Genomic DNA, 13,071 nt, shown 5'->3' with positions numbered 1-13,071 from the left:
ATCTCTGTTCCTTCTTCCTTCATACTGTATCCTTTGCCTAGAATGGCTTCCCTCCTCCATTCCATTTATTCATTGGTCTTCCCTTACAGCATTTAGAGTGATATTTTACAATTTGGATCTGAATCATATTGTATTGTTCCTTCTAATTTCATACCTTTAAGTCTTCAATTAAAGTTCAAGCTCCCCAAAGGTAAAATCATGCTATATTTCTCCTTTAACTCCACAGAGTATGATACAATGGGGATAGGATAGTGGTATGAAGTTCCAAGAAGTAACTAGAAACATGGGGTTGATCAAAATAAGTATGTATCTTTTTCCATTTTTTCCTGGCATTATATGTTATCTAATTATTTAAAGGTGTGCTTCATTTTCAATATGGTCCCTTTTAGTTTTTAAAATGGTAACACTGAGTAATAGAGGTTTTATTTTGAGCCCATGGATCAGAGAATACATTTTGATCATTCTTATTGTTGTGTGGATACCACTGCAAAGTTGGAAAGGAACATCTTAGCTAGACAAATTCCTCTTGTGACCATGAAATGTTCCCTAACCAACAAGGAAGTTTTCCATAACATCTCATCTTATTTACCTTGAAACTCTCACCTAATGACTAGCACAAGATAAAATTATTTCTTTTCAACTGGCTACAATCCCAGAATTGGTCCCCAAAGACTCTTTGACCTTATCACAAGTGCTATGCTTAAATGGTGTCTTGTGGTTGCAATTATTTATATATTGCATTACTGTATTTAAAAGAGGAATCTGGGTGACAGATTTCTCTCAGGTCATGTATGGGTGATGTAAATTTGATAATGATAATTTAGCAGGATTAAATTATAAGGTGTGTCTATGCTCTGAGTTCTGTATAACAGGGCGAATTTAGGGAGTTCAAAGTTATATAACAACCAAAGACATGACTAATGTTCTCTTAATAAGAACTAATTTCAATTTAAATTATTTTATTTCATTTTTAGCAGAACAATTTAAGATTCACACTGAAGGTTTAAGAAAGAAAAATAATTTGGAAGTGTTACTAATTACTTCCCAATTCTGTAAGATTACATTTCATCACTGCGAATTATTGGAGGCTGAGAAGACTTCATTGGACTCCTCTCAACTGGCAATCTTTCCTCAATGAATCCAAGTTATGAGATCAAGAGGACATGGGGACTTAAATAGATAACATATTGAAGTGTCCACATAAACCCCACTTGGTGATGAGACTGAAATGTGCCAGGAAGTTCCATGTAAGTGAGTGACTGAATTCATGTAAGTGTTTGAGTCTAGAACACTGTGAAATCTCAGTACTTCTCAGAAACTGTGAACTTCTTGAGAGCAGGAACTGGTCTTTGTTTTGGTTTTTACCATTCTTTGTATCTTCAGTACTTAGCATAGTGCCTGTCACATAGTAGGAGATTAACATATGCTTATACACTGATAACTGAGGAACTAAGAAATATTTTTTTTACTAACAAAAAAAAAACTATGAAATTTTTTTTTATTGTGACAGAAAAGTTATAAAAAAGGGCAGAGAATTCTAATCAAACAACCTCCTAGGCCAACATATTTTCCCCCTAAAATAGCAAGGAAGAAAGAGGTTTATATGTATTCTGAACCTTTTTTTTGCTTTTTGGAGGGGAAAGGGCAAGGCAATTGGGGTCAAGTGACTTCCTTACACTTAGTCACAGGCTAGTTTTGTGTTAAGTGTCTGAGGCCGAATTTGAATTCAGGTCCTCCTGATTCCAGGGCCAGTGGTCTATTCGTAGCACCACCTAGCCACCCTATGTTTATTCTGAATAGAGAGCTACACCTGGAATCAGGCCTCAGCCATGGCCCAGCCACTCTAGGCAAGTCACTTAACCTCTATGTCCCTCCAGGAGACTAATCTTCTGAGCTGTGATTGTGTTCCCTTACTCCAAATTTCTCACTCTAAAGAACCTTCTCTTTCTTTTTCCCCCTCTTTAATAATATTTTATTGTTTTCCCAATTACATGTAAAAAAATTTTAAATATCTGTTTTTTTTAAATTTTGAATTCTAAATTCTCTTCCTCTTTCCCTCTTTCCCCTTCTCCTCCCTGAGAAAGTAAGCAATTTGATATAGGTTACACATGTGCACAGAAAATATGGTTTCATATTAGTAATGTGGGGGAAGAAAACACAGACCCCTCCCCCAAAAAAGTGAAAATAGTATGCTTAAAACAGTCTTCATTCAGACTCCATCAATTCTTTCTCTTAATGTGGATAGCATTTTTCATCACAAGTCCTTTGGAATTGCCTTGGACAAAGATCCTTCTCTTTCATAAGGAACACTATAGGAAAAATATGATTTAATTAAGAGATAATACCAAAAGGTAGACAAGAAAGATATGTAGATAAGACTATACCCATGTTTTACCGAACTTTGGACGTTTTCAAAGGGCTTTTTTTAGTTAAATAGGAAACTTTTTTTTTTAAACCCATTCCTCTAAAATCCAATAAAGTTGTACGTCAATAGAGTTATAATTAAGTCTTTAGCTATTTTCTGCCTGGTCTCCTTTTATATCTCTTCGACACTGGCAAGATGCCTCTTCCAACTTTCATGTGCTGCATACCAATGAAGACATGAGTGAGTATAAGAATTTTTCACCTGGTTTATTTATTCATTCTAGAGACAGTAACTCAACACAGGAAATTCCTTTTCTCTGACCTTTCCCCTGCTTCCGATTGTACTTTCCTAGTGAACAAATAGCCTGGATTAACTTTTTCAAGAATGATGATGCCATCACCCAGTCAAGTGAAGCAAAATGATACCCATAAACCACCCTCTGGGAGTAAAGATCTCACCTAAGAAAGTTGAGTTTGCCCCCATTTACTGAATGGAAGTTAATGAATTATTTATTTTTATGTTTGGAGGTCAAGGGGTACATCAAATGCCATTTCATGGTATAAATTAAAAAACTGAATTTGTATTTATTGGTAGAAAAATTAAACACGCTTTGCAAACATGGCCTAGTGGACTGAGGATTCAACAGAAATGGAAACTGGGGAATATAAAAACACAATAAAGGATGTGAATGTTGACAATAAATATAAATACTCTGTGTTCTTTGGAAATTTAAATATGAGATAATTAAGTGTAGGTACCACATAGCACCCTATGTAACAATATAACCATGTTCTCCTCTCTCTAGGTTTTTGTTCTATTCTCTCTCTCTGTCTCTGTTTCTCCTCTTCCTCCCTATCTGACTGCTCTTTATCGGTTTTCCTTTGCTGGATCATCTTCCAGGTCATACTTCCTCTGCTCTCCTCTTGTCCCTATATACTATTTCAACTAGTAATCTCATCAGCTCCCATGGATTCAGTTATCATCTCCTTGCTAATGATTCTCAACCCTACTTCTCCAGCCCCAACCTCTCTGCTGACCTTCAGTCTCACATCTCCAATGCCTATTGAGCATCTTGAACTGGATGTCCTGTAAACATCTCAAACTCAACATGTCCCAATCTGACCTCAATTTTGTCCCCCAATGTTATGGGAATGGGAATCTAAGATCTTCCCTGCACCTAGGCCCTCTGATAGGCTTAAGTGACTCTGAGAACCTTCCTTGATTTGAAAATATACTCTGCCCCCAATAGGCTGAATGTGGTCACCTGGAGCTGCCCTGATGTAAGGTTTTGTTTTGGGGCTCACTTTGAGAAGAGTTGTGTGATTTGACCAGACAAGACTCTGGGCAGCCGTTGAGCGCGCCCTTCCCCCCCCCCCCCCCCCTCCCAAGCTTTGAAAATCCAGATGTTGGTGCTTCCCTCTCTGGTAACTAACTAGGTGTGAATGTAATGGTCAGACAGTTGGAAGCCTCTCTGCTGATCTGTTTCTCTGTCTGCTTGTAACTTATTTGTATTCCCTGAAGTTTGGAGTGCTGAACTTTTTTCCCCTGAACTAGGTAAATTACATATATTTGATTAAAGCAAGATTTTTAACCCATTTTGATTTGCTTTCCTTTAGAAAAGCAGATCTAAGAACCTATGTTTCTAGCCACCCTGGGTATGCTGGGGTGCTTGCTACTATACCCCACAAACCCTATTCCCAGACAAATTTCTCTAGTACTGCTGGGGGCATCACCATTTTTTCTATCACTCTGGCTTACAATCAAGATATCATGCTCAACTCCTTATTCTCCCTCACCTCTCATATCCAATCTGTTGCCAAGGCCTGTCAATGATTACCTTCATAGCATCTCTCATACATGCCCTCTTCTCTGCTCTGACACTGCCATCAACCATTATGGTTCAGGCCTTCATCACCTCATGCCTGGACTATGTAATAGTGGTCTGGTTGGTCTGCCTTCCACAAGTCTCTTCTAACTTCAGTTCATCTTCCACTCAGCCACCAAAATTATTTTCCTAAAGCACAGGTCTGATCATGTCATCTCCCTACTCAATAAACTCCAGGGGCTTCTTATCACCTCCAGAATAAAATATAAAATCTTCTCTTTCTTATACCTATCCCTTCCACCTTTCTAGTCTTCTCACATCTCATACCCTGTCATGTTCTCCCTGATACATTGACAATAGCCTGTTCTTCAGACTGCATACCCCATCGCCCATCTCCCAGCTCTTGGACTTTTCACATGCTAGCCCCATGCACAAGAGTTCTTTCCATCATCACCTCTTCCTCCTGACATCCTTGGCCTCCATCAAGTCCCAGGTAAAATCCTATCTTCAATAGGAAGCCTTTCCAAATTTCTGCTAATTCTAGTGTCTTCCCTCTATTTATTATTTAAAATTTATCCTACATATAACTTGTTTTTACATAGTTACTTACACATCATCTCTTGCTCATAGACTGTGAGCTCCTTGAGAACAGGGACTATCTTTTGGCCTTTCTTTTCATCCTCAGTCCCCTTAGCACAGTGCCTGACACAGAGTTGGTACTTAAATGTTTACTGACTGACTATTGAATTTATATACCTAAAATAGCATGTGCCGCAATATATTTCTTTGGATCAAAAAGCTATAAAACCAACAATGTTTGGATCAACAATGGATAAACTACTGATCTCTACATTTTTCCATTTTTCTCTTTATCATCAAGAGATTTATGTATAAGCAAATGTTTCTTCTCTTAAAAAGAAAATTCCAACCCTAACTCTGTAGGATCTAGGTGACTTGAATTTTTTTAAATATGGGTTTGGGCCATATTCCTACCCCTTTCCTCATTTGCAGAGAGTCTTAAATATGCCCTATAACAAGAATGGAACAATTAATCCAAAAACAATACTTAAGATATCTCCATTAATACTCCTTGATAGCACCTACTTAGTGAATACAAAATATCTCAGATTGTATTTCCATGACCCCAGACATCTGGACAAGCTAGTAAAAAAAATCAGGCAATTCAGTGAAAAATAAACCAGTGAAAACCAATTATTTGTTTTTAGGAAGACATAATATTCATTTGTTAGACTGAAATTTCAACTGAATCGACTGATATTTTGGCATTGTGTAGCCAGAACCATAGGATTCTTTGGTGTGTCCTTTCCCTCACAGAATGTATACTGGGTTTTGAAAGTCTCTTTCATTTGCAACTACTGCCCCATACTTTTGACCTATACCCATTGGCCATGTGACAAGTGCTTCCACATCTAAAGAATAACACCACTCCTTATTGTTTGAGCTGGATAGCTCTTCCTTCTTTTTCTGTCCTTGCTCCTCTTTTCAGACTTGGAATGGCAGCTCCTTGGCTTGGCCCACTGCCCCAGCCTGTGTCAGCACTCCCTCTCTTTCCACAATTATTTTTTCCCCTGATAGTTCAATGCTGAAACATCCATCACTGCCGTGCATGTGCCTCTGGATCTTATTACCAAAGTATAGGTCTGTAATGAGCCTCCCCAACCTCTCCACACATGAAATATCATTTTACCAAAGGTTCCTTTGTGTATCTATGGGATTAACATGGTCTGGGTCCACAGTGGGGAGGCAGAGGCATTTTTATCTTCCTGTTAACTATTATTTTCTCCAACTGATATAGTTTCTCAGCATCCCAATTCTTTGAAAAATGACAATTCCTAAACTGTGGGTCGTGAACTGGGGTCATGACCCACAGTTTAAGAATTGCTGAAGGGGTCACTAGTGGAAAAAGTTTAAAAAGCCATGAAAAAAAGATTAAACCACTGATTTATTTAAAAAGGGAGGGACAGAGTAGTTCAGAGATGTGATATCCAATTCTAAATTTTACATTAATGGCTTAACCTGACTTTCCAGTACCTCTAAACTTCCCTGCACAGCAACATCAGGTACAGAGTACATAGCTATTAGTTCTCTTTAATTTATCCCTTTTTTCAAAGTTCAGTAGTACCTTTCTAAGAATCCTAGTCATACAATGTAAGACTCATGAAGATTCATAAGACATTCCATTTATTCATGATGACTTTTGCATGAATTTATATATGCTTGCATGCTTTGTCAAGGGCAGCTAGGTGGCACAGGGAATAGAGTGCTGGGACCTAGAGTCAGGAAGACATGAGTTCAAATTCAGCCTCAGACAATGACAAGCTGTGTGACCCTAGGCAAGTCCTTAACCCTGTCTGTCTCACTTTCCTCATCTGTAAAAATGAGCTAGAGAAGGAAATGGCAAACCACTTCAGTCTCTTTGCAAAGGACAAACAGGGTCACCTAGACTCGGACATGACTAAATAACAACAAAATGCCTTGTCAAGGGAAAAATGTGCACAAATTCATATGCAAGTCAGCATGGAGGAACTGGATTTTTCTGGGAATCTTAATGGGGTGTAAAATGCTTCCAGTTAAAATACAGTGCAGGTAAGTTATTAACAAATCACTGTTAACAAAGAGTGGATTAAAGAAGTAGAATTTATGGCTTATGGAGTGTAACTTGTTTGTAATAAAGTTTTCAACTACAGAGGAATAGAATTTCTTTGTCAATAAAACATTTACTAATTGGATTAACTGACATGATTAAAGAAAACGTTTGATTTGTAAAGCAGCATAGGATCATAGATTAAAGTAGGAAGAACCCTCAGATGCCATTTAGTACAATCTCCTCATTTAACAGATGAGGAAACTAAGGCCCAGGGCCACAATGATTTGTCCAAGGTCACAAAAGATATTAAGAACCAGAGGCAAGATTTGAACCCAGGTAATATACATTCCAGGTGGCTGCCACTAGACTGAGTTATAACCCCACTAATATGGGTTAGGTTATTTCCATATGTCAGTTCTTTCTTCTTTAATATATTATTTCCTTTTACTATACCTTCTTCTGTTTTAATAGGAAAAAATTAAGTAGATTAATAAAGAAATGAAAATAGTTCTATATAGATGAAAGTACAGAGTCAGCTTTCAGAGTAGCTGAATTAATGATGGGAAATGGTGAATAATAACCAGAAATAATCCAAAGGACATGAATGCTTGGTTTAAACCAGCAGGGATGGGAAACCTGTGACCTAGAGGCCACACCCTCTAGGTCCTCAAGTTCAGCCTTTTAACTGAGTCCAAACTTCACACCTACAACTCAGTCTCAGGCAGGTTTGTTCTGTGAAGCTCTGAGTCCCAGAGGGTAACTTTTCTTTTCTTTTTTTTTTCTGCAACAAATGATCTACCTAATTAGTGACAGCTTTAAAGATCTTTAGCCGGTGGGAAGTTCAATCACTTCCTCTGCAATGGTGCCTGAGTCTGGTAGCAGGATGTTGGTGTGGGGTGGGGGGAGCAGGAAACTTCTTTGTCCTCTCACTCTCCCTACTGCTCTCCTAGGGTTTTAGGCTGGGGCTCCAAACTTTCCATGCTGATAGTGGGGCAACTACATTGCCCCCATAGTAAATGCTATCCCATAAATTGATTTTCATTCTAGAAAACACATTCCCTGATAAAAAAAAAAAAGACAAATATCTAGTGAATCACAGGAGAAAGACAGACTGAAATAATAAATCTATATTAAAATCATTAATGAAATAAAAATTAATTCTCATTAACAAAACTCCTCATTAACAGATCGAAATGACACACCCAAAGAGTCTTATTTAGTATTAGGCATTATTTACCCATTTTCTGATTTGTATAATGTCATTGTATCATATATACAAGATATTGTTAGCATGAGTTCTCATCAATAACTTGGGGACCTGATAAATCTCTTGAATTATGATCAAAGAGTACTGTTTTGGAAATAACTCAGCATGGTAAACCATTAAAGATTCATATATCAGCATCACTGATAAAAATTCATACATCAGTCTCTGCCATTAGAAATTATTTTGTATGGTCCAGGATTTGAATGCAGCACAACTGTGCTGGAGGCATCTCCTTAGCATTTCCAGATAGGAATTTGGATGCAAAAAAAATATGGAAGTAGCACTTGCTATCACTCAACAGCAAAAATGCAATTTGGAAAAAACAACTCACCACTGTCACAGCATCATTCAGCAGTGACTCTCCAAATACCAGGATGTAAAGCTGTTCATTGACATGAATGTTTTCAAAGACAGCAAGCACAGCCACGGGGTCCACAGCTGAAATCAAGCTGCCAAAAAGCAGGCTCTGTAGCAAAGTGATGTCCGTCAAGCCAAATGCTTCAATCTGGCAGATGCCAAACAGAGAGATCCCAATGCCAATAGAATTCCAAAGGGTCCCTACAACAGCATACCAGAATATGGTGCCAATGTTCTCAAAGAAAGGACGGGTTGGCATAAAATATCCTGCATCAAGAACAATGGGTGGAAGGAGATATAAGAAAAATACATCTGTCTTCATTGCAGGTGGAGACTTTTCATCTACTCCAAATATAATCCCACCTAGTAGAAGTCCAACCATGATAAGAAGGCAGCTTTCAGGCACTATTGTAGGCAACTTGTGATAGAGGTGAAAGCCTGTGAGAAAGAATAATAACAAAAAACAATTTTTGGTTACCTAAACATTATTTTTATGAAGAGTCCTAACTTGTCCTTTAAAAAAACTTTTCAAAATCAGCAAACTAGTATATTCAAACCTTTTTTAATGCATGATATTAAGCAGAATCCAACTCCGCCTCTGCTTATTGAGTACAGTCATGCTGAGTTAAAATTAGATAATTTTATAGTTAAATAATTACATAGTTTGGGTTTTATTCTTTAGCACATAACTCCCATTAAGAATGGTATAAATATTGGACTGGGAGAATTGGATAAGTTTCTGATATTCATTCTAGTTTAATATGTGATTTTCCTTTCATTTAATAATCTTAAAATGGAACAATGTTCAGCATCCTATTTTTTATGAGGCATAAATCAACAATCAAAGTTGCTTTTCTATAATGAAAGCTTATAAGAGTGAGTAGAATGCTGTACTTGAAGTCAAATCAATAAGTTCAAAATCTGCCTCTGACTAACTGCTTGAACTTGAACAAGTCACTTATCTTTTCTGAGGCTCATTTTTCTCATCTATAAAATGAAGTTAATAATACCTCTTATGCCTATTTCATAGAGTTGTTAGGTTAACCTTAAATTATTCTATGAATATTGGTTATTATTATTCAGAACCTATCACATAAAATACAGAAACAAAATATGCTCTATTACAATGTAAGAATAAAGGATTTGAAAGATTTTATCTTATAATCTCAGAAATCTTGGATACATTCTGAAGCTCTGCAATAAATGTTGTGAATTTTAATAACTAAAGATATATGTGGTTGAGACAGTCTAAAGAACTGAAAAGGAAACTAGCATTTTTAAATAAGACTTTTGAGAGCAGCCTTTATTCTCTTAAAAAAAAAGCTTTCTATAAAGTTATAAAAGGTGATATATAATGATACTCAATTGCTTCAGCTGCTCAGTGCTTATGGCTTCCTGTCTACTGACTTCACTGACCAACAGAGAAGGAAAATAAATCCATTAACAACCAGGCCTCAGTGGGCTTTCAGGATATCAAACTAAGTAATGCCATTTACCCACAGCTATCATTATGTAATTGAGATGAAGAGGATAATAGCAGACCTCAGTCTTCCCTATTTACCAAATCCCCAGGGCCGCTGTCAAGGATAAAATAAGAAACCACCTTTGTTGGAGTATAATACAGAATAAGGCTCAAAAATGCCACTCCAGGGTTTCCCATTGTCTAAGCTAAAGGCTTAGCACCACCAAATCAATTTAACTGCTGAGATCTGCTGAGACACCATCCCTCAAAGACACAGAGGCAAATGGGAATGCAACAAAGAAAAGAAACCTATAATAGCAAGCACATTGAATGGCCATCTCCAGATTGTTACTCTTCCACTCTGGCCTTCATCTCTAGTTTCTCTGCTTCTGGAACCAACTTGTCCTCTAATGGAGATGAAGATGGGGGAGGAAATCCAAGCTGGGATGCAAATCTCACTTTACTTCCTTGACTTCTCTAATGAATACCTTCCAGCTCCTTTCCAGTTTTCCTTTATATCTTGTCTTCTGCCTAGAACGTAAGTTCCTTGAGGGAAAGGAATATCTTGTTTGCTTGTTGTCCTTAGTACTTAACAAAAATGACTGGCAAAAAGTATGTCCTTAATAAATGCTCTATCCATCCATCCACTAGATACAAGGACACTCTCAAAGTGTCTCTGAAGAACTTTAGAAGTGATTGCTTGACATGGGAGACACTGGCAAAGGATCACCCACCAACACATGTCTACATCAAAGAAGGCCCTATGCTCTATGAGCAAAGCAGAATTGCATAGCTCAAAAGAAACATGAGATGCACAAATTTAGAGACATCTCCAACCCAAATTTTCACATGGACTATTTGTGCTTGACCTGCAGTAGAACATTCTGAGTTGATACTGGTCTGATCAGCCACAGTTGAACACACTGTACCTTAACCCCAACACAGAGATGTCAGTTTGGTCCTCTTCAAGGACTAAGGACAACAACCAACCAATCCATCTATTCATCCATCCATCATTTCTATCTATCTATCTATCTATCTATCTATCTATCTATCTATCTATCTATCTATCTATCTATCTATCTATCTATCTCTATCTATGCAAATCTATATATTTGTCCCTCACTTTTACTTTCTGTGTCCTTTTCTCGCTTTTTAGTGCACCCCAAATCCAGAGGACTATTGTTTCTCTACTGTTCTAGCCTCTTTTTCCAGGGCAGAAAACCCTTAATAAAAGTAATTCATGGTCAAGATGGCATAATAGAAGCAGGACTTCCCCGATGCTCCAGTTTCCAACTTCCCCAATCCACGTAAAAAGGGGACTCTAAACAAACTTTGGAGCTGCAGAACCCACAAAATGACACAGAGAAGCTGACCTCCAACTGAGGACAGCCCGGCAGGCCAGCAAGAATAGGCCAGAACAGCACTTTGGGAGCCAAGCCCAGCCCCACGCAGAGGCTTTAGCCCCAGGGCGGGCCTGACCAGCCACCGGCCAGAGGGACTACAGATCAGCAGCAGCTGTGGCTGTTTCCAGAATTATCAACACGTAGATGTGAAGGACAAAGTTAGAGGTCAGTGCAGTCTGGACTTTGGGACCCAGTAAGTGGGAGTGCGTGGCTTTTTCCCCCGGGCAAGAAGCCTCTGGGACACCGGCACAGTCAGGCATCGCCACGTGGCAGCTTCAGCTCCTGGCCTGCAGAGTGTAGGGGGACCAAGCACCAGTCTGGGAGGTAATTGCTCTTGCTTTAACCTTCTTGGATCTGAATTGCAGTCTAGGGTGGAGGTCTTGGGGTGTGTGTCCAGCTTGCCAGAGCCTGTGGAGGTCTCAGAGAGGGCACCCATCTAATACCTCCAGCAGCTGAAAAAACCCCAGCGTTTGGGATGAAAGCTCCCCTGCCCGGTGGCAGAGTCCTACTGTGGCAAAAAGCCTAGGGTTCAAGTGACTGAGGAGCGACATGACCAGGCAAAGGAAACAAAGCAGACAGAAGATTCTAACATTAGACTCCTATTTTGGGGACAAAAAGGAGCAAAGCATGGAACAGAAGGAAGACAGTCAAGTCAGAACTCCTGCACCAAAAGCTTCAAAGGAAAATACAATCTGGTTACAGGCCATAGGAGATCTTAAGAAGCAGATGAGAGAAGTGGAGGAAAAATTGGGAAGAGAAATGAGAACAATGCAAGAAAATTATGAAATGAGAGTCAACAACCTGACTAAAGAAAATAACACTTTAAAAAACAGACTGACCCAAATGGTAAAAGAGGCTCAAAAGGGCAATGAGAAGAAGAATGCCTTAAAAAGTCGAATTTGCCAGATGCAAAAAGAATCTCAAATGCTCAATGAGGAGAATCATTGCTTCAGAATTAGATTGGAGCAAATGGAAGATAATGACTTTATGAGAAATCAAGATGCTGTTAAACAGATCCAAACAAATGAAAGAATAGAAGGCAATGTGAAATATCTCATGGGAAAAACCACTGACCTGGAAAATAGATCCAGGAGAGATAATTTTAAAATTATTGGACTACCTGAAAGCCATGATCAAAGTAAGAACCTAGAAATCATCCTCCAGGAAGTTTTCAAAGAAAACTGTCCCGACGTTTTAGAACCTGAGGGCAAAATAGAGTTTGAAAGAATCCACTGATCACCTCCTGAAAAAGATCCCAAAAAGAAAACTCCTAGGAATATTATAGCCAGGTTCTGGAATTCCCAGGTTAAGGAGAGAATATTACAAGCAGCCAGGAAGAAACAATTTGAATAATGTGGAAACACAATCAGGATGACCCAGGATCTGGCAGCTTCTACACTGAGGTATCAAAGGGCTTGGGTTATGATATTCCAGAGGTCAAAGGAGCTGGGATTAAAACCAAGAGTCACCTACACAGCGAAACTGAGTATCATGTTTCAGGGGAAAATATGGTCATTCAGTGGAATAGAGGACTTTCAAGCATTCTTGTTGAAAAAATCAGAGTTGAATAGAAAATTTGACATTGAGATACAAGAAGTAAGAGAAGCATGAGAAGGTAAACAGGGAAAAGAAATCATAAGGAACTTATCAAAGTTGAACTATTAACATTCCTACATGGAAAAACAATAATTGTAACTTATAAAACCTTTCTCAGTAGTTGAAGGGAATAGAAATATAGATAGATAGATAGATAGATAGATAGATAGATAGATAGATAGATA

At 38.3% G+C, this 13,071-nt stretch overlaps 1 protein-coding gene across 6 annotated transcripts in view; it reads right to left on the bottom strand.

Moving 5' to 3' along the window:
* Positions 1-13,071, bottom strand: part of SLC9A2 (solute carrier family 9 member A2) — a 221,658-nt gene that overhangs the window by 77,179 nt on the left and 131,408 nt on the right. For all 6 annotated transcript variants that reach the window (XM_069094923.1, XM_069094918.1, XM_069094919.1 and 3 more), the window contains one exon: positions 8,397-8,860. In XM_069094923.1, coding sequence (XP_068951024.1) covers positions 8,397-8,804 — 408 coding nt within the window. In that variant the 5' untranslated portion in view covers positions 8,805-8,860. The remainder of the gene's footprint in view (positions 1-8,396; positions 8,861-13,071) is intronic.

The sequence above is a fragment of the Petaurus breviceps genome, unplaced genomic scaffold (assembly GCF_028583685.1).
Source record: "Petaurus breviceps papuanus isolate PSGF00001 unplaced genomic scaffold, PetGlider_PUasm1.0 223, whole genome shotgun sequence".
Classification (NCBI taxonomy): Eukaryota; Metazoa; Chordata; class Mammalia; order Diprotodontia; family Petauridae; genus Petaurus; species Petaurus breviceps.
Note: the sequence above shows the minus strand (reverse complement) of the source record. Positions and strands in the feature narration are given on the sequence as shown.